The sequence below is a fragment of the Rattus norvegicus genome, chromosome 8 (genome assembly GCF_036323735.1).
Source record: "Rattus norvegicus strain BN/NHsdMcwi chromosome 8, GRCr8, whole genome shotgun sequence".
In the NCBI taxonomy this organism is placed as follows: domain Eukaryota; kingdom Metazoa; phylum Chordata; class Mammalia; order Rodentia; family Muridae; genus Rattus; species Rattus norvegicus.
In genome coordinates, this window is record NC_086026.1 from 31028082 (window position 1) to 31050887 (window position 22806).

At 38.5% G+C, this 22806-nt stretch overlaps 1 protein-coding gene across 1 annotated transcript in view; it reads left to right on the top strand.

Annotated features, from left to right (window-relative positions):
* Window positions 1–22806, top strand: part of Npsr1 (neuropeptide S receptor 1) — a 224596-nt gene that overhangs the window by 145252 nt on the left and 56538 nt on the right. The window contains exon 4 of the mRNA NM_001106808.1: window positions 15042–15145. Within this exon, the coding sequence (NP_001100278.1) occupies window positions 15042–15145 (104 nt within the window). The remainder of the gene's footprint in view (window positions 1–15041; window positions 15146–22806) is intronic.

Here is a 22806-nt window from a genome sequence, read left to right on the forward strand (position 1 = left end):
CTTCATGCTGACCTTCCCTAGTTGATCCATGCTGAGATTTTTGTCTGGCTTGAAATGCAGGAGTCTTTTGCATGCTGTCACAGCGAGTCTTTTGGACGTTGTCATGACTGCTTGTTAGTTCATATGGGCAATGTCCCTGCTGTGTCTGGAAAGCCATTGTTTCCTTGAAGTTACCCGATATTTCTGTATCTTAAAACCTTTCTGTCTCATCTTCCTCAACAATCTCTGAGACTTGGGGCATGGATAGATATACTCCATTTAGAGCTGTTTACTCTACAGTCCCTTATCCTCTTCATGTTAACCACTTAATCGTCTCTATGTTAACTTGTCCTGCAAGAAGAAGATTCTATGGTAAAAGCTATGAGATGCATTGAAGTACAGCTAAAGCGATAAGTCACTAATTGCTATTCCAATACTAGGTTCATTTAGCAAAATAACAGTAGTAAATTCCTCCTGAGATCCTGTGATCTATGGACACACAGGTTCCTGGTCCTTTTAATAGTGTGAGAGACGGATTCCCTTACATGGCACAGGTTGTGATCCAATCAGAAAGTGAGTGGATTATGCAGGCCATAATTGCACCAGTTGCATGTCTTATCCGGCCCACAGCTACTGGGATTTGCTCACAGGTGAGATCAAGAATTACTTTTCTCTTCTGGCAGCATACATAGAAACCATGAAAGCCATGAAACCTTGCCAGTAGTGATGAATCTTCCAGGAGAGTACCAGCTTGATTTTTCCATGTTCTATGACTCGGGTTGGTAGTGTTTGCAGAAAGAGGGACCCAGAGTCAAAGATATTAAAAATGGCATCCAATGCTTGAGTTTCTTGTTTATGGAACCCCTTTTTCTAATAACTCAAAAACATGCAACTCCTATTGGTACTGAGTTTTTTATTTGCCAGCATGTGGTGTCTAGTAGGGTATTGTCCCTGCACTGTAGGGTAGCGACATTTAAACTATTTTAATTGATTGGCATGTATGTATTTAGGAACATTTACAGTAGGTTTCCATATGAAGTTTTTGAAGAACCTTTAATGTTAGTTATCTACCCCCAAATTCCTTCCTTAGCCTGCCATCCCGTCCCTCATCCTTAATCCTTCCTGGTCCATGTATTCTTTATACTTTTCTACCAGTATGCTCTATCTTCTCTACCTTGAGAGCAGCCCTGACTACGAGGCTCCTTACTTATTTCCTAGTCTCTGTGGTTTTCAAAATACAATATATTTATTCTGAAGATTCCAAGCTATTATCTACAAATAAAGAAAATATGTTCAGTAGTTGTATTTTATGCTCGAATTAACTCAAAATAATTGCTTCCAGCTCCACTCATTTTCCTGAGAATTTTATAAGTTCATTTTCTTAACAGCTGAGTAATATTCCGCTGTGTAAACGTACCACATTTTATTACCCATTCATCAACTGATGAACATCTAGGCTTTTCCATTTCCTGGATATTATGAATAGAGTATCAGTGAACATGGAAAGCAAATACTATGTAGTAAGACACAGAGTTCTCTGGGTCTATGCCCAACAGTGACATAGCTGGGGCAGATCTATTCCAGCTTTTTGAGGAAACACCAAACCGATTTTTATACTATCTGTATCAATTCTTGCTCCCACCAGCAAAGTATAAGTATTCCCTTTTCCCACAGTCATGAGAACATCTAATGTCAAAGGGGGATTGTTTTTGTTGTTTTGTTTTGTTTTGTTTTTGTTTTTTTTTTTACCTTGACCATTCTGACTGGCTGAACTCTCAAAGAAGCTTCAACTTGTATTTTTCTGATAGCTAATGCTGTTGAGTATTTTAAAACTGTTATCCAACTGTTTCCAGTTTAACTTTTGAGAGTTTGTTGTTTAGTTCCATGTCGCCTTTTTAATTGGAATGTTTATTTTCAAGATGTTTAAGTGTTTTTTTAATTCTTTGTCTATTGTAGACAGTAACCCTCTCTCAGATAAACAGCTGGTAATCATTTTCCCATTCTGTAGGCTGCCCCTTTACTAAAGTGATAGTGTCCTTTGATGTACAGTAGCCTTTTTGTTTCATGTAATCCTATATGTCAACCAATGGTCTTAATGCTTGTGCTATTGTGGTCCTGTTCAGAAAGTTCCTTTCCTGTGTCGATAATCAGTTCAAGTGTATGCCCCACTTTGTCTTCTAGCCTATGCAAGATTTCAGACTGTATGCTAAGGTTCTTGATCCAGTTGAAGTTCACTTTTGTGCAGGATGAGAAGACTATTATCATTCTTTTGCATGTAGTAATGAAATTTAAGAAGATGTTGAAGATTGTCTTTGTCTCCTGTGTATATTTTTTAGCTTCTTTGTCAAAAACCATGTGGGCATAGATATATAGACTTATATTTAGATCTTCAGTTCTGTTCCATCAATTAATGTGCATGTTTCTATGTAAGCACTGTGCTGTCTTTTCTACTATAACTCTGTAGTATAATTGGAAATCACATATTATGATATCTCTTGCATCCCAAATATTCTTCAGAATTGTTCGAGCAATCCTGGTATATTATTTAATTATTTTTCCATTTCTATGAAGACTTGCAATGGAATTTTGATGGAAATTGCATTGAATGTATCCATTGAACCTGGTAGGGTGTCCATTTTCACAGTATTAGTTCTACCAATCCACAGGCACACGGCAGATCTTTTCATCATCTGGTGTCTTCTTCAATTTCTTTCTTCAATGACTTAAAATTATTATAAAAGTCTTTGGCTTCCTTAGGTTTATTCCAAGATATTTTGAGGCTATTATAAAAGGGAGTGTTCCTTGTTTGTTTTTTTTCTTTCTTGATTATGCTTATTGCTTGTCTAAAGGAAGCCTATTGTGGTTTTTGTTTGTTTGTTTGGTTGGTTGGTTGGTTTATTTTTTTGGTTACATTGATTGCTTAACACTATGCAAATCACACCACTTTGGTGGCATCTGTTCCTCATCACCCACCAAAATGCTCTGGATTCTCCAATGAAAGACACATGCATGCAGCCTTATTTTTAATATGCCCTAAGTAGCTCAACTGCGGGGCCACCCCCAAACTTACATGTTGTTAATGCTTCCCCTCCAAGACTCCAGAATTATTACTTACTAAGTCTATACTCCATCTGTGCTATCCCAGACCCAATTTGGGGAGGGCCCCCTGGGGCTGCTTTTTCCGGCTCTTATCTGGCTGTATGCTTTCTATCCTGCAGCTCTGAAGCCTGATCTCCCTGCTTTCCAAGCATGGTGATTGTAAATCCTTCTTCTTTTCTGGGTTCCCTTTCCTGGGAATTCTAAAATCCACCTCTGTCTCCCTTCCCAGCCATCTCTTTCCTTAGGTTAGGAAAAGTTTTCTTCTATGCTTTTGTTGGAAATGTTTTCTGTCCCTTTGAGAAGGGTTGCTTCACCCTCTACTATTCCTATTATTCTTAGGTTTGATCTTTTCATTGTGTCTTGAATTTCCTGGCTATTTTGGATTAGGAGCTTTTTACACTTCGTGTTTTCTTTGACCAATGTGTCAATATTTTCTATGGTTTCTTCTATACCTGAGATTCTGTCTTCTATCTCTTGTATTCTGTTGGTGATGCTTGCATCTGTGGCTCCTGACCTCTTTCCTAAGTTGTCCATCTCCAGGGTTGCCTCCTTTTGTGTGTACTTTATTGTTTCTTTTCCCATTTTTAGTTCTTGGACCATTTTCTTCAATTCCTTTGCCTGCTTGATTGTATTTTCCTGTATTTCTCTGAAGGATTTACTTGTTTCCTATTTAAGGGCTTCTGCCTGTTTATCCGTGTTTTCCTGTATTTCTTTAAGAAAATTGTTTATATCTTCCTTAAAGGCCTCTATCAACTTTATGAGGTGGGATTTTAAGTCATTATATTGCTTTTCAGGCATGTTGGGTTATCCAGCGCTTGCTGTGGTGGGAGAACTGAGTTCTGGTGGTGCCAGGTTGCACTGGGTTCTCTTGCTTATGATCTTGCACTTGCCTCTGGCCATCTCATGATCTCTGGTATTATCTGACCTAGGTGTCTTTGACTAGAACCAGTCTCCTTGGAAGCAGATAAAGCCTATCTCCTTGGCGGGAGGCAGTGCTGTCTCTGGTTAGGGTGGGCCTCTTGTGTCTGATTAGAGCAGGCCCCTTGTGTCCCTGGGTACTGTCGACCTCCCGGGAAGCAGACAGGCTGTGGAGTGTGGGAGTGTTGGGCCTGCTAATCTGGCTTGGGTGGAGAAGGAAAGTGGGCCCAATGTCAGCTGGGCTCTGTGTCTTTGGTTACTGTGGACCTCCTGGGAGGCAAGAAGATATCTGTTGGCAGATATCTGGCCGCTGATCTGGCCTGGGTAAGAACTGGGCTTGGAGAAAAGCAGAGCTGTGGGCTGGGGGTGTTGGGGTCAGCTGGCTCCCATAGTTGTCCAGGCTGCTTTGGTTATTTGACTGAGATTCTAATCTGTTTCTTTGGTTACTCCAATCCTCCTGGGGGGCACACAGGCTGAAGGATGAGGAAGTCTTATTTTCAATATGCCCTAAGTAGCTCAATGGTTGGGCCACTCCCAAACTTCCATGGTGCTAATGCTTCCCCTCCAATACTCCAGAATTATTACTTACTAAATCTATACTCCATCTCTGCTATCTCAGACCCAACTGGGGAGGGACTCTTGGGGCTGCTCTTTCCAGGTTCTTACCTGGCTGTGTGCTTTCTCTCCTACAGCTCTAAAGTCTGATCTCCCTGCTTTCCCAGCATGGTGGTTCTAAATCCTTCTTCTTCCCTCGGTTCCCTTCCCTGGGAATTCTAAAGTCCCACTTCTATCTCCCAGCCCAGCCGTTAGCTGCAGGCAACTTTATTTACCAATTAGAGCCACTGGGAGCAGGGACCCATGGCATCTTACATGTAGACTTTCAAATACCAATACTGGTGTAATTTGGGAACCCAATTAGCATAAGTAATAAACCAAATCCACATCAGTTTTGTTTTGCTCTTCTTTAACCTGGTATCCTGCTTCTTTCTTCTCTTTAGCGGCTGTAGGACTTCTCTGGTGGGGCCTTTAGGATCTTTTATATATAATAATATCATCTGAAATAAGAATAATTTGAATTCTTTCTTATTTGTATCTCCTTTATTTCCACCTCTTCTCTTATTGTTCTACTCAAGGACAGTACTGTATTGACTGAGACTAGAGAATGGGCTTCCTTGCCTTATTCTTGATTTTAGTGGAAATGCTTTGAGTTTTTCCCTATTTAGCATGATGATGGCTTCGGATTGATTGTATATTGCCCTTATGAAGTTGAGATGTGTCCGCCCAGCCCTTGTATCACTAGATTCTCCAGAGCCTTGATCATATAAAGATCTTGGATTTTGGCAAAGCCTTTTCGCCTCTAATGAGATGGTTATGTGATTTCTGTCCTTGAGTGGATACAATTTATGTTTTTCTGATGTGATTTTGAATTTGGTTTGCAAGTATTTTATTGAAAACATTGCATATACTTTCTTTCGGGGAATTGGCAACAATTTTATTTTTTGTTGTTGCTGAATATTTTTCTAGTTTATGTATTAGGGTAATATTGGCTTCATAAGGAGTTTAAAAGGGTCTTCACTTGTGTTTATGGAACAATTTGAGGACATTAGTGTTAGCTCTTTTTTGAAAGTCTTGTAAAATTCTGAAATGTATCCATCCAGTCTGGACTTGGTTGAGTTGGGAGAGTTTTTTTTTCAAATTATTGTTTTATCTCATTCTTTGTTACAAGTCTACTTAAACTCTTTACTTTATCTTGATTTAATCAATCGTATTTATAAATTCACCCATCTTCCTTTTACTTTCCAGTTTAGTGGAGCATAGGTTTTTAAATTATGTCTTCAATAACTCACTAAACTGTCTCAGCAGATACTGTAATGTGTCCCTATTCACATCAGATTTCACTAATTTGGGCCATGTGCTTTTCTTCTGATTGATTTTTCTTTCCTCTATCATATGATTACTTTGCCTTAAAAAAATGTCAGTTTTGTTAAATTCTTCAAAAAAACCAACTCCTCATTTTATTCAATCTTTATATTGTTTTTAATTTCAATTGTATAAATTTTGGCTTTGATTTTTATTATCTCTTCTTATATTTTTGGTTGTGAGCCTAGCCTTTAACGGCTGAGCCATCTCTCCAGCCCATCTCTTCTTATCTAGTCTCTTTTGTGTGTATTGTTTGTTCTTATTTTTCCTGAGGCCTCCAGGTATAACATTAAATTACTAATGTGAGATTTTTACAGATTTTTTTTGCCTCTTAAGACTGAGAGTCTTTTATACATCTCTTAGATTTTGGAATGTTGTCTTTTTGGTTTATTTCAATTGTAGAATGCTCTCAGTTTTGTTCATGATTCCTCCCTTGGTCCAATCTTCATTAAGTTGTGTGTTGCTTTGTTTCCAGGATCTTGTGTACTTTTTGTTGTTTTTATTGTTTTTATTCCTTTGTGGTTAAACAGTATGCACGGTGCTATTTCATTCTTCCTGAATTTCTTAAGACTTGGTTTGTGTCCTAAGATGTGGCTAATTTTGAAGAAAGCTCCATAGGCTTTGAAGGAAAAAACTGCATTCCTTTTTGTTGGATGGAATGTTCTATAAATATCTGTTAGATCTATTTGATTTATGATATATCTTTAGTGTCAAAGTTTCTCTGCTTACTGGATGACCTGTCTACCAATGGACTACTGAAGTCAGTTATTATTCTTGTGTTGGAATCAATCTGGGGTTTTATATCTAATAGTGCTTCTTTTATGAAATTGAGTGCTCTTGAGTTTAGTACATATATATTTATACTTACTCCTTAACTATATTATTTATATTATATATATGATATCCTTTCAGTAGCCTTTTTTCTTTAAAGAGTATGAAATATCCTTCCTTATCCCTTCTTGTTAACATTGTTTTAAAGTCCATTTTGTTTGATATTAGAATAGTTATAACTGCTTGGTTTTTTTTTCAATTCTGTATGTATGCTTGTCCTATCCTTTTACCCTAAGGTGGTGTCTATTGTTAATGGTGAGGTGTGTTTTTGGAAGCAGCAAAAAGATGGATCCTGTTTTCTAATCTAATGCTTGGTATTGTGATCTAGCCTGTCATCTCTGGTCTTCTGGAACTTATAGAATATACATCCAAGCCCTGGTTGCTTTTGAAGTTTCCACTGAAAAGTCAAGTGTTGTTCTGACAAGCCTGTCTTTATGTGAGATCCGTTCCTTCTCTGTTGATGCTTTCAATGCCCTTTCCTTGTCTGTGCATTTGGTCTTTGTATTAGCAGGCATGGGGAGTTTTCTCTTCTCCTCTTGTCTAATAGTCTCTAGGCCTCTTGCACCTTAATAGGCCATTTACCCTTAGATTTCAGACATTTTTCTCATGACTCTTTAAAAAATATTTTATGTGCCCTTAACCTAGGTTTCTTTTTTATTTGCTTCTATACCTATTCATACATTTGTTCTTATAGACTCCTAGAATTTCTAAGTGTTCCATTCCTGCCGTTTTCTTAAGATTTTAACATTTTTGACTTCTATTATACATTTTCTTTGAGACTTGATATTCTCCCTCTAATTTATCTGTTGGTAAGACTATGAATTGCTCATCTGACTTCTGAGTTTTTCATTTCAACATTTATTTCATTTTAGTTTTTATTCAAAGGGTATCTCTTTATTAAATTTCATTTTTGTACTTTAAATTGTTTCCCCTCTTTGACTCAAGTGTTTGTGTCTTCATGGTCCTCATTCAGCCGTCTGTTCACATCTTTTCTGAACATAGAACTTGAACATTTAACTGCTATGTTGAAATTTGTTTTGTGCATGAACTAAGTTGGATTTCTGGTGTGTGGGGACATTGCAATGGGTATTGATTTCTATAGTAAATATATTGATTTATTGCTTTGTTTATTCCTGTTGTTTATAGTTTTTAGATACGACCTAGGCATCTGGAGTTCAGCCGTTGGTAGTGTTTTGATCTGGCTATCTTTTCTTTGTTGAGCAGTTGAGTTGTTCGGATCCTTGATATTACCCTCATCTTGTTTAATTGTAAGAAAGCTAAATGGTGCTTAGTGTTCAGTCTTGGGACCACTCTGTGTTAGAGTGCACGTGGGTTGTCAGACCTGCTCACAGTTCATCTTTGGATAGATTCAACTTCTTCTGCAGTCTTAGAAAACTGTGTCTGTCAATCTTCTGAAACTTGCACAGGGTTTTCCAGTCTTGAAGGTAGTCCATCAGTTCTGGTCCATCAGACTGTGTAAACAAGGCCGTGTGTGAAACAGCCAACAGACAGATGACTGGGGGGATTAGTTTATGGATCTATTTGGATTTTAGGATTGGGCCAGGGGTTGGTGTCTGCGCTAAGCAAAATGGTAAATTGGTTACCTGATAGGTTAGCGTCTAGGAGAACATTTTTCTTATTTTTAAATAACAATGGCAAAATGTAACTTTATAATAAAATTGTAACTGTGTGATTCATAATATATGTTAAACCTAAATACCTAAACAGTAGCATAAAATTTGTGAGTAACTTATCCATAGCAGGCTGTACATTATAGAAAAATTTATACCATATTCAATGATAGTAAACAATGAAAAATCAAAGCTATACAATATAGACTCTATTAATATTGAACAAAATATAAGAATCTAGCAGGTAAAAAAATGAAATAAAATATCTATCATCACAGGAAGAAATAGAAGAAAGGAAATGTACAAAAACTAAGAAAATGAAAAATAGCAGGTCTCAATACAACTACATCAATGACAGAATTGAATATAAATTGTCTAGTGCCCCAGGAAAGCCCAGACTCATTAATGTTCTATCTTAATGAGTTTACCCTCTGGCAGTCTCAGAATTAATTGAAGGTGCTACCATCTACCAGTGAAGCCCATACAAGGAATATTAAAAAAATTAACATCACATATTAAATCCTTACTTCCCTACATAAAGTTGATCCTAGCTTACATCCTTCCCCACGGCTTTAATCTGCTCACAAGCAGACCAATTATCTGTCTCTCAGATTTCCACACAGCTCTCCAAATAGTGCAATGTCAACTCCAGTAGCTGACCTACAAAACCTCTCCTTTCCTTGATAGTGAAATGAATCGTCTATAACACATTCCAAGACACAAAGTTTGTCATCTCTGCTGTTTAAAGGAGAATGGGGTTCTCTCCTATAGCCTCATTCTTGCCGCTTCTTAACTCCTATTTTAAGCGTTTGAAGCACCAAACTGATGTACTATGTATATGTAGATGCCATGGCATTTCTTACTTCCTCACTCTCTCATTCCTTTCCTCACTCAGCCACCATCTCTCATGATCCTCCTACCTGTTTAACCTTCGTTGGCTTTACCAGACTGTGGCATCACTCTCTCCTTTTCCCCGCTCTACCCATAACGGTGCTGCGCATTAGAACCCACACTCACATTCACAAGATGCCCTTAAAGAAGCAAACAAGCCCAGTGCACTCTGTCATGGTTTTCTACACATCACTATTTTCCAATATCTTTTATGTAATGAATTGTAGGGAACAGAAACATTCCATGCATGGGATTAGGCTTATACAAGTGTACCCTTTGTTCCCAAGCTCCTATTAATTACCTCTTATAGGCTTTTATTTGCAGTGTACTCAATTATTAAGGTACCTAAATAGCATTTTACTCTTCAGAGCTGGTATCATTTACTTAATAGCAACTAGCAAATGCTATCATAGAGTTACATGGCTATTGCACTACCAGAAATAGGTTTATTTAAGACTTATCTCCAGGGAGAAAGAGATTTTTACCAGAATATACTATAATTGTTCATATAGTCATTTAGATCTAATGAAGCATCAGTATTTTTCCCGTTATTTTTCAATTAAGAAAAAAGTAAACCAACAGAGAATACCCCAAGAAGGCCACCGTCCATTCCATTCATTCAGTCCTTTCATTCTTCACAAGAGAAGCTCAGTTTTAGTCTTATTTGATTGTTTGAAGCTCACAATTCTCAGGCTCTTTATTAATCTGTCTCATGTTGCCATAGAACCATTTCAAGCGGAGAGGGCACTGACTTTTGACCACCAGAACCCATGTAAACAGATAGATATGGCTATGTAAAACAAACACTGTGGGGATGGGAGACAAGGAGATTCTTGGTGCTGGCTAGTTGGCTAGTCACTCTAGCTGAAGAATGGCAAGCTTAGGTAATCAGTTACATACATTTCTCAAGGAAATAAAGTAGAGAGTGATTTAGGGGGACAAAGGAAAAGAGAAGGAAAGAAACAGGTTGTCTCTCACCATCCAGAATTGCCACAGGGTTTACTCTCTACCAGGTTTCAACAATTTTTGTGTCATGCCCCAGTACTTGTCTTTGACACCTTTTATTGTTGTTACCTAAATAGAAACAAAATGACAGACAGAGAGACAGGCATAAGACTTGGAGCTCCCAGTTGGGCCACTGGGAGTGAGGTTAACTGAGACCATTCCTCCCTATATTTCTTGGTTCTAAGATCTTTCTGAGCTTCCTCATAACCAGAAAGGGGGATCTAATCACATGACATTCATTCCAAAGGATGATATCCCATCCTCTCAGGAAATTCTGAAATCTATATTTCATGGATGGCTTCAGTAGTCCATTCTGGAACTCTACAAGGATGGCTGCTTCTCAGTTGTGAGCTGCATGATGAGCCCAATTATATACTCCCTGCTCTAGGTCATCTCTAATCACCAGCCATGTTATGTACCCACATTTAAGAAATCTGAATGTCCCAGTGGGTGGTGCTGATGCAGCTCAGGGGTTAGCAAAGGTAAAGGTCGAAGAAGGTAAGCACAGCCCTTACATAGCTTTGCCATTTGGAGAAGAGACAGCTGCTCTTGCAGGACAGAAAGTGCCCAGTAGCAATTTAATATAGAGTATCTATTTGCTCTCAAGACACGCTTTTTTTTAAAGAAAAAGTGCTTTAAGATTCCATATTTCACATCAGAAAGGTTATCATCAAGAAAACAAACAGAAAGAGTAAAAAAATAAAATGTGAATCAAAAAATAAACTGAACAAGAATAAATACTCTATCTGGGAAAAGCTGTTCCCAGAAGCTGTGGTTTGTTAATCCAAAGCCCAGTGAAAGAGCTAGGAAGCCTCAGTTTGATTTGTTGGCCAAGGGAACCCCAAAAGCCCCCCAAACAATACAGAGCTCTTGTCTTTCTTTCTAAAAGATTATTTATTTATAAGTGTTTTGCATGCATGCATGTGTACTATGTGTGTTCCTGATGCAGACAGAGTTCAAGGGAGGGTCTCCTTGCTCCTGGAACTAGAATTGCACAGCCGTAAGCCAACCACCCCATGGGGGCTTGGAAATAAGACTGGATCCTCTATAAGAGAAGTAAGTGCTCTTAAAAGTGAGCCATCTCTCCATCTCCTCGGCATTATTTTTGATTCCCCACCAAAATATATGCTAAGACCTTTTGCTAAAGACACTGCACACCTTGGGTTTGTAATACAAACCTTAGGTTTGTAGCAAAGGGAAAACAAGCTAAAATTAAGCGATTGTCTTCCTTCTCACCAACCTGCACCTTTAGAGTCCCGGAAAAGATATACAAGTTTCTGGGGTAGGGATGGGGATAGAAGTGCTCTCAATGGTCTTACTCAGCTGTTAATCCTATGAACTGTGAGACCAATCTGCTATGTTAAGATGAGTCCACTTGTGTGACAGTGGCCCTGGAGTTATAGAGATAAGAAATTGCTCTCTAATAAGATTTGAGTTACTGGAAACCTGCTCAATAACCTATATAGCAAGGGAGATCATGGGCCCTGGGAAGAACTGAATAGTGCTGTTCAGCTAGATTGACACAAGGTCAAGGTGCCCTCTGAATAGTTATGCTTGTACTCATAAATGAACTTTATTCTTAATCTTAAAAAGAAAAGACGTTCTTTGCAGTGAACAGTGGTAAACACAAAAGATTCAGCATTGCACACAAAGCTCCTAGTAGTGGTACTGAGACACCAAAACCTTCAACCTACAAACTGTCTTCCCTACAAAATGTGCCAGGGTAATAGTGGTGCAGAACTTGTAGGAGTGGCCAACCAGTGACCAGTCCAACTTGAGGACCATACAATGAGAGTGAGAGTCCATGTCTGACACTGCTGGTATGGTTGGGAACCAGAGGACCAGAGGTTTGGAGAGAGGACATCTCAGAGACCCAGGAAAGAACAAATCCTAATGATATCCTACTGTACTGATGGAGTGGTGCCTAGCCCAATTGTCATCAGAGGGGTGTCATCCAAAGACTGATGGGAACAGATGCAGAGACTCACGGTGAAGCACGAGGCAGAACCAGGGAAACTCTGCTGAAAGGTAAGGGCATTGTAGGAGCCAGAGGGGTTGAGAATACCAGGAGAGCATAGCCCACAGAATCAACTAAGCAAGGCTCATTTGGGCTCACAGACACTGAACTGACAACTATGGGCCCTCTATATGTCTAAGCTATGTCCTCTGCACATACCTTAGGGTTGCGTAGCTTGGTGTTCTTGTAGGACTCCCAACAATGGGATTTAGGATGTCTCTGACTCTTTTGCCTGTGCTTGGGATAACTTTCCTTCTCTTAGGTTGACTCAGCTCATCTAACCTTGTCTAGTTTTACTGTATCTTTTTTTTCTTTTCTTTTTTTTTTCGGAGCTGGGGACTGAACCCAGGGCCTTGTGCTTGCTAGGCAAGCGCTCTACCACTGAGCCAAATCCCCAACCCCATAGTTTTACTGTATCTTGTTAGGGCATGTTGGTGACTATTCATGAAAGGCCTCCCTCTCACTCTCCTTGTGCTGTTGTTGTTTGTTTTGATTGTTAATTGAGGTGGAAAGACCTGCCCTGAATGTGGGTGCATCATTTTCGAGGGCTAGGTTCTGTAAAAATGGAGAACGCCAGCTGAGCAGAGGCCTGGAAGAAAGCAGCCATGTGCTCATTCTCTCTTCTCTCTTTACCATGGACATAACTAGATGAGCCACATGAACTTCTGCCTTGATATTCATGCAACGATGGCATGTAACTTGGAACTGGAGCCAAATCAACCCTTCCTTCCTACATTGGTCAGGATGTTTTATCACAATTGAAATGAAACTAGAACACACGTGGACACACACACACACACACACACACACACACACACACACACACATTATATAACACAGGTTTGCCAGCCCCAAGTATATAGATCAAAGTCAGTATGGCAACAGCCTAGGTGTCTATCAATGGAGAAATGGATTTTTACAATGTGGTGCATATACATATTATATATGCCAGTATAAATTTACCCATTAAAATCATCTGTAAAAATACATATGGGTCCAGAAATAGCCCCATTAAGTAAACTAAACCAGACCCCAAAAGACAAATACTTTTTCTTTCATATAGTATGTATATATTTGAGAAGAAGGGGCATGAAAATATAATGATTTGTTAAATGAGTTATTTAAAATGCAAATACATTTCATAAAGAGATGTGACAGGAGATAACATAGGAATATTATTAAAGTATGGTATATAGGAGTCTGAAAATAAGATGATGAGACTCATATAGGACATACATTTTAATAAAAATGAACAGGGCCTGGGTGTTGCTCAGTATTAAAGCGCATGCCTAGCATTTGTGGTGTTGGGTTTAAATCACAATACTATAAAAACTATACTATAAAAAAAGGTTTTATTACCTTTAGATGAAGAGCTACCGATGCAGGAAAACTCAAAGTAGTAAAATTGATGTGGTAAAGAATTTATTAATGAACGTGCATAGGAAATATTAAATTACACAAAGAATTTAGCAAAAAGAGTGTTACCTCCAATTGTCCTGAGAGATAATAATGTAGTAGCCAGGCATGTTAAATTGTAAGAATATTTTATACAACTGAAGTGTAGAGTTATGAGAAAATTTCTGCTAGTGTTTATTTGCCAAGGCTGACTTCTCCTTAGGCTCCACTCTTGTAACAAAAGGAGACAACCCTGACTTATTACTACCTACTAGGCTCATCCCTAAATCAAAGAATAGGCCTCTAATATCTGCTCAGGGTCACAACCACCACCAGGCCCTTGTCTACCACTGGATCCCGTGTGTTCTTATCAGACAAGGCATAATCTGTCAGGTGAGCAAGATGAACCTAGGTAGCAGTGTAAAAGGAGAATTTGAGTACACTTAAATAATTATGGGAGCATCTTTGCTGTGTCAATCTCCCATCTGCCCAAGTGGCAGACATGCACTGTCTAAACTGTATAAATAGAGGGTCCTGACAAGAAAGACACTTAGAATAACAGTGTGTGGAGTGCATGAGGCTAAGGCCCAGATAACCTGGTAGAGCTTTCTGTTCAGTGCCACCTCCTCTGAACATTAGCCAGATATGGATGTACACTATTATTAAATAGCTTTTTCTTAACTAATCTCTAAGTGTGTGAAGTGATTTCTCACTGGGAAGCCATATTAGTTCTACAACACTAAAGCGATAAATGGATTCTGGGAGAAAAAGTTTTCTCCAGGAATAAGACCTATTGTGTAAAACAATAAACATTTTTAAAAGGCCATGAATTTGGCAGGTAGAGAACGTGAAGGGAGTTGGAAAGGGGGGAGGGAAAAAACATAAGTACCGTATTTATGTATGAAATTCTCAAAAAAAATAAAACCACCCACAAAATTTAATTAAAAAGCAAGTATTCCTTGAGAAAAACCAAGATTCAAAACGTTCAGTAGTCTGGCTTCGGCCATGTTAGACAGGCAATAAGACGATGGGCCACCACAGTGTAGGACGGAGGTGAATTCCCCAAGCACTTGCTGTCTTCAGTTTTGTCTTCTTTAAGTCTTCTCACAGTATTTGCTTTACTATAGCAACCCCTCTTCTGCGACCATTGCTTCCTCCTCAGTCGCAGCCGAAATGCTTTCTGGGTAACAAGAAGCTCTGATAAGTAAAGGCAAGCAACTCCTTCCATGCCTCACTTTTCCTCCACAGCCATCTGCTAGGCTAAGAGAAAACCAACCCAACCCAGGGATTTGTTTTCACCGCGGCGTGTCCATGGATTCTGGAGAGATTGGTACTAAACCCCGTGTCTTTGTTAGACTCCTTCACAGGCCTGATCAACATCCTGACAGACATTATTTGGCGATTCACGGGAGACTTCATGGCCCCTGACCTGGTCTGCAGAATCGTCCGCTACTTACAGGTATGGAAATCATCTCTCAGTGCTGTGAGCCACACTGAAGCCCACAGGAGTTCTGGAAATTACAGGGGAAAAAAAACCTGAACCTTTGCTCCTGCACGACCAGACACGCCTTTCTCCCTAGCTAAAAGGACAAGCACATTTTCTATAATTTCTAAAAATGGGACTTTCTTTTTGCTACAAATAGTGCATTTGCAAAGCAACAAGCAAACAACAGGTGCGGCACTGAGTGGAAACGGTGGTATGTAGAGACACTTTCGACATCTTATAGCTTAAATAATGCCCACAATGTTGGTCAATGCTTGCTGTTTTACCCCCTCGGTGTCTTCTTGTAAAAAAATATTAGCAAGAAGCTCCCAATTAACAGTTTTCACAGTTACTCCTCATTAATGCATTTCTGTTCTTGTGCAGTTTTCTAGTCTCAATGATGCCGGCTTTACAGATGGACAACATCACATCTGAAAAATGCTGCCCTCTCAGAGTCCCCCTGGCTAGGCATTCGGAATATCTGTATTCATATTCAGAAGTGAGAATATGGTTTCATCAGTTATATTGCCTTCAGGTCTCAGTAACATGTTTCATTGTTGGGAAACAAATGAGAATAGTTGTGATGTTAATGTTCATTGTGCTCTGGATGTGACTTTAAAAGGAGCCAATGCTTAGGGATGGTATTTTCTTAGACTGAATTTGTAACACATCCCTGGAGCATGCCAGGGGTGCAGTCATTAATATGCAACACTTACATGACAAATGTTCTACATCTACTTGTTGAGAATGCTTTTGTGTACAGAGTTGATTTTAATTATTCCATTATTTCGGTAATGGATTGCTGAAGTGCAAGTTATAATAGGACTCAGTTGCCTAAAACAATATGTATTTATCCTTTCACAGTATTTGTTAGTCAAAAATTCTGGAATAGTTCGGTTGGGATAGATACAGGCTCACCATTAGGGTCCATCACATGATTCATGACAGTGGCCTCTGGAGGGCAGATCAGGGACCAGATGATTCACATCAATGGCCAGTGTGTGGTCACTCACTTTCTCACCAACAGGCCTCTCTGTAGGTGCTGAATCGTAGCCTCACAAATACAACCACATTTCCCCAAGAGCAATTTGTCATGGTAACCAAGGTAAAAATACCAATGTATTTCATAATATAGTCTCAATAGTCACACACCATGGCCTTCGCAGTTTTCTTTCGGGGACATAGGTCAATACTGGTCCAGTATGAGGAAGAAGGAAACCTCCAGAGAGACTAAAAGCAAGAGATACGATGAGTGGGACCTATTGGAGGTTGACCACTGCGTACACCATCACACTTTCCAAAAGCTCGGTTATGAACCATAATTTTTTTCATAGCTAACAACTTCACAGTGTGACTAGCAAATACTCATAGCAACAACATTTCTTCCAATTATATTCTTAATAAATACTAAAATAATCGTATCTGAGATTGGCAAGAAAACGCCAACGGTTCTCTGCCCTCTGATGGCAGCAAGCAAATGTTATTGATGCTGGAATTAGGTTTTCTAGGGTTCTGGGAATTAACCAAAGGCTTGCAACAGCCAAGGAGCACTGATGAATGAGACCAGCTGGGTGGAGGAAACGTGAGCTCTGCGGTATTCTAGCCTTCGTCATTCCCACCCAGCAATGCCCATGCCTGTGGTAGCCTTGAAAATTAACAGCTTTCCTTCACAGTAAAACAAAACTTCTGCTACTCATGGAGAGAGCAGATCTGAGTAGAGCCTTTCAAGGCTTTTCCCCCACAGAGCTGCTCCTATTCCAAGTGTCTAGTAATCCTTTGGAAGACTAGGCCTACAAGCTGTCTATATTTCACTTGGCTCATCGCTTTTCTATTGTAGAACCTCTTCCCTCTGGGTATTTGACACGAATAATTACAGAAAATTGATTAACTTCACAGAAGCCTTAGTTGTGAGATAACTGCTGAGGAAATCAATAAATGAAACAAATTTTAAAACAGAAGCTGAGAGGTGACACACTTAGAGGAGCTTTGAGACTCTCTGACATATTCCTCCGACCCTAGAAGGTAAGTGCATGGCCCCGACTGTGCATTTGTGAGGAAGAAATGGAGACAGCTCAAAGCTATTGCCCTTGACTGAGACAGCTGATTAAGTTCAGCATCTTTTCATGATTAAAAAAAATGTTCGAGAAATTAGGAATAGGCAGAGAGCAACTAAACATAAGACATGTGTGAGGCAGGGCCAGAGCTCGCTGCACACCCAACGCTGACGACAATGATGCTCTCACTCCAATATCAACAACAGACAAGGCCAGCCTTGCCACTTCCATCCCACTGGAAAGACTGGCAACAGAAAGAAATAAAAGCTTCTAACTCAGAGATGCAATTCTAAGGAACTGCCAGAAAGTTACAATTAATAAAGCCCCAAATTTGCAGAATACAAAATCAAAACACAAAAATATGGAGCATGTACATACAAAACTATTCAAAGAATAAATTATGAAAACCAATCTATAATAACTACAAAAAATGTAATAAAACTCTGAAGACTTATCTGTCAGGTCTACAAACTAGAAAGTGTAAGTCTACAATCAAATAAGATAAAGCAAAAAGAAATTAAATAAGACATAAATAAATAAGATAGTTAACACCCATGGATTAGAAATGATTTAAAAAAAACTGCTTTAAATGATCTACAGAAACAATATAAGCAAAGCAAAATTCCTACAATATGTGGGATGATGTCACAGGTGAGGCAGGTACAAGATAGAAGGAGGCCTGTCATTGGATGAGAAGGAAGGGTGGGCAGGAGAAAAGTTTGAAGGAAGAGGAGGAGACTGGAACGGAAAGGAGGGAGAGACAGGAGGGACAGGGAGAGAGGGCGTGGCAGGACAATATGGCCGGTGATGTTAAGATTCCACACTGTACCTTTACAGGTTGTTATGAATGTTTTTAAGGGATGGATGTGTATTGGGCTTTGTATGTTTAGGTGAGCAATTATATCTTATCAATTGGGTCAAAGGTTATTATATTGTGCGTTCTTTCATGTAGCGATTTAAGTGTAGGAAAGTGTGCCGCGGCTAGAGAATCTGGACCACCACAGAATTGGGATGTGTGCTTCTGGCATGAAAACCTGCCTTGAACTAGATAGGTAGGGAGATGGCTGCCAGGCTCAGAGGGAGGCCTTCGGCAGTGTGATAAGGGATGGAGCAGAGAGGGTGAGACGCTTTGCTGACTGAGAATTAAGATGTCCAGCAGATATCTTGGGGCACTGCGGTGCTGGATCTAGAGGGGATAAAAGACAGCAATTTTATTTGTTGTATTTTTACAACAACAACCACATTTCTCATACAAATCAAAAACACAACTATAATACATGTAGAACCACAAAGACACCAAATAGATAATATCGAACAAGAAGATAAAAAGCTTTATCTGTCACATTAACATTTTAAAAAATACATGGTAATATAGCCTACTGTTAGTGGGTTAACATTAATCTGTGTCTTTAATTTCACTTCTGCACTTTTTATGACATTAGTGTACCAGACTTTGGTACATGTAGGCCTAGGAATGAATTGTAATAGATAATTTTCCCCTTGATTACATGAAGTGACCTTCTTTGTTTCTTCTGGTTACTTTTAGTTTGATGTCTACTCTGTAAGGCATTGGAATAGTGGCCCCTGCCTGCATCCTATTCCCATGCCCTTGGAATAATTCTTTTCTATGTGCTCATCTTAAGGTAATACCTATCTTTCAAGATGCCTTTCTTGTAGACAATATAAAGAAAGATGTTGTTTTTCAACCCATTCAACTAGACTATGTTTTATGATTGGAGAGTTGAAGTCATCAATATTATTGAAAAGTATTGATTTCAGTCATTTTGCTTTGTTTTGTTGCTTGTGCCTTAGTTGTACTTAATGTTTACGAAATTGTAGCATCATTTTTTTTCTTTCTAAGGTCTCTTGGCTTCATTTATTTTCTTTCCAGAGTCTCTTGACTGTACGTAATCTTCTCATCAGCCTGAAGTGTTCAAGAAATGAGGAATAGAAAGAAAGAAACTGAGAAGAATTTCTAATTAGGTTATTGAGTTTAATTCTATCTTCATATCCATTTGAGTTATCTGTGATATTCATATCTCTTTATTAAATTTAGTTTTCAAATGTCCTCATCAATCAATTTATCTTGATAGTTGTGTTTTCTTGGCAATCATTACTACTATTTAAGTTCATTGAACTATTTGTGTTTTCTTCCTACTCCTTGAGTTCCTTGATGAAGTTTAAAGTTTATGGTTTTTCATTGGATTTCTAAATGCTGCAATTCACTTAGGTAATTCTTGTTGCAGATAATTTCTATGGGAATGAAGGACTTAGGAGAAAATATACAATCTTGGTCTTTTTTATTGTGGGTGTTTTGGCCATGGGATTTCTGCTTTTATTTGTGGGTCTGATATTTTAAACTTGCCGACTGAATACAGACATATAGATAAAACCATCCACCATGATGAAGTTAGATTTATCATAGAGATTTGGGTACATAAGTCAGTAAGTATAATAAATAATATTAATGGACTTAAAGACAAAAATCTACATAATCTCAATAGGTGCAGAAAAAGATTTTGATGAAATATTCAGCATACCTTCATGGTAAAAGTTTTAGGTAGAGTAGGATTGGAGGAAGCGTACCTCAACATAATAAGGGCCACACATGGCAAGCCCACAGGCAATATCTTCAATGAATAAAACCTCAAATCAACCTGATTAAAATCACTAGTGAGCTGTTTACTTGTCAACTATTGCCACTCTTTTTCAATATAGTCCCTAAAGCAATAGCTGGAGCAATAAGAAAAGAGAAAGAAATTAAGGAATACAGGTAGGAAAGGAGCTATTCAAATTATCCCTGTCTCCAAATGCTATATTAAACACAAAGATAGCAAAGTTTCATCAGAATACTTCTAGAAAGTACCAATGTGTTCAGAAAACCAATACAATACAGATTCAACTAACAAAGTTCAGTAGCCTCTCTCTATAGTAACACAAACTTGCTGAGAAAGAGAATACACAACACATTCATAGTGGCTTCAAAAAATCTAGTAATATATTTAACAGAGGAGGAAAAAGCCTCTATAATGAAAACATGAAGTAAGTGAAGAAAGAGCTGGAGAAAGATATTAGACAATGGTGTAGAGGGGCCTATGCTCATGGTTTGGTGGAATTTAATACTGTGAAAATGACAATTCTACCAAGAAAAATTTACAGACTCAAAATAATCCTAGTCAAATTCTCCACAAAATTCTTAACCTAAGTGGGGGTGGGGGGCTAAAGTGTATATATGCCTTACTGTGGATTCTCTAGAGGAACACAACTGATACAATGAATAAATGTGATGAATATGTGTGTATGCATATCTGCATATATACAAGAGAGAGGGAGAGAGAGAAAGCGAGATATGGAATTTATTAAAGTAGTTTACACATAAAGCTGGATGCTTTGGGTAGTCGTCTGTGTTTAAACAATGGGCTCTGGATCTGAATAGAGAGTTCTCAAAATAAGAAATTAAAATGGATAAAAAAAATCTCATAAAGTACTCATCATCCCTAGCAATGAAGGAAATGCAAATTAAAGCAGCCTTGAGATTGCATCACACCCCAGTCAGAATGGCCAATATTAAGAAAACAACTAAAGAGAAATGCTCATGAGTTTCTGGGGACAGAGGACCTATGTTCACTGCTGGTGGTATTGTGAAATGATACAGCCACTTTGGAAAGCACTGTAGAGAATTTTCAAAAAGCCAAAAGTAAATCTATCACATCACAGCTATAGCACAGTTTGGAATATCTCTAATATTTGCTCAGCAATGTTTATTGCTGCTCTATTCAACAACAGAAGAAATGGAAACAACATAATGTCCTTTACTCAATTAATGATTTAGGAAAATATGGTACATATGCATAATGAAATTACTCAGCTAGACAGAAAAATGAAATCAAGGATTTTCCATCCAAATCTGTAACACTAGATGTATTTTGCTGAGTGAGGTAATCCAGAGTCACAAAGGCAAAAGTCATATTTTCTTTCCAATTTGTAGTTCTTAGATCTAAATCTATAGTGAATAGATTATAGGTATTATAAAGTGAGAAATGGGAAAGTGGGGACTTTAAACACAGAGGGAGAGGAGAGGGTAATAAAGAAGGGGAGGGATGTGGGAGGAGTAATAACACTAAGGATGATTTTAAAAGGCATAGGAGTCATTATTATATTTACCTAAACATGTATATTATATATACACATATGCATACATATGTATACACATATCCATATATATATACATATACACATATATACATATACATGGATATATGTGTAAAATACAGGCACACATACATACACACATACAGGAACAGAACTGAGAATCAACTAATATAAACATATATGTGTGTACATATGTGTACACATGCATATCACTTATATATTCACATATTTATTTATTCATTTATTTGTTTATGTCAACATTTCTGGTTACAGTGTTCCCCTCAAGAGTCATAAAGTATGTAAGAAAATTCCAGTATAATGCATGAAGCATAAAGTACTCTCTCTCCCTCTCTCTTGAGTTGTAGATCAAAGGAGTGCAAGAAACCCTCAAAACAATATAGGTTATCATCATTGCTTGTAAATGTCTCCTAGAACTTGAAAGTAGGGTCATTCACTGAAATAATGATGCACTTCACATAATGAACTTAGAGTGATCAAGACAGAATTAATTGATCCAGAAGTTTCACCCCCAAAATGTGGCTCTCCTAGAATCAGAAGGTGCTCTGCAAGATCCAAAGATGGGGGGGGAACATTCTGTAGTTCTCCTCAGCTGATAAGCATATTAACCAACATGACTGTCCTGGCCACATTTCCACCATTACATGGAGAAGTAGCGGCATTTTCATTCTAAGAGTTACCAACGGCTGTCTAATTGGATTAAAGTCTGCTCACCCGGAGGGAAATTATACATGGTACTGTGAACCTAGCCTATGGCTAGTGAGGTCAAAGACCTGAGAAGGGAACCAACTACTGCAGCTTCCTTAAGTCAGGGTCCTTTCCCAACTGTATTCCAAATACTTATCCTATACCTGCAGATAAGTATAGAGTGCATGCCTCACCAAAGTAACTTCTTCTGGCATAAATAGACTATTATAGAGAGGCATAACTAATTAAATGCAGAGAAGGCATTGTAGGTTCCCAGCCCAGACTGATGTAACACAACCTCTACACTTAAGGCTCGGAGAGCATTCACGTTTTGGAAGAAGTGGCAGAAAGATTGTTAGGGCCAGAGGACCAGGAAGCGGACTGTCAAATTGTGTATTCTAGCTATAACAGGAAGTAACATATGAAATCTCAACTACATGAATGCCTAAGGAAGACCTGAAAAAGTCAAACAACAGTTGACATCCCCACATAGATGGAGGAAATCCCTGGGACTCACACCCTAAATAAACACTACAAGCAGTTAACAATGTCAGTGAGAGGGAGAATCAGTCTTCCCCAGGGAACCAACCCCACCACACCACGATTGATTACCCAATACCAAGTGGTCATCCCTGGAAACACACACATTCAGGTAATATTGAACTGATTAATAACACACGCATTCAGGTAATGCTGAACTGATTAATCAGGTTGTATGCATATACT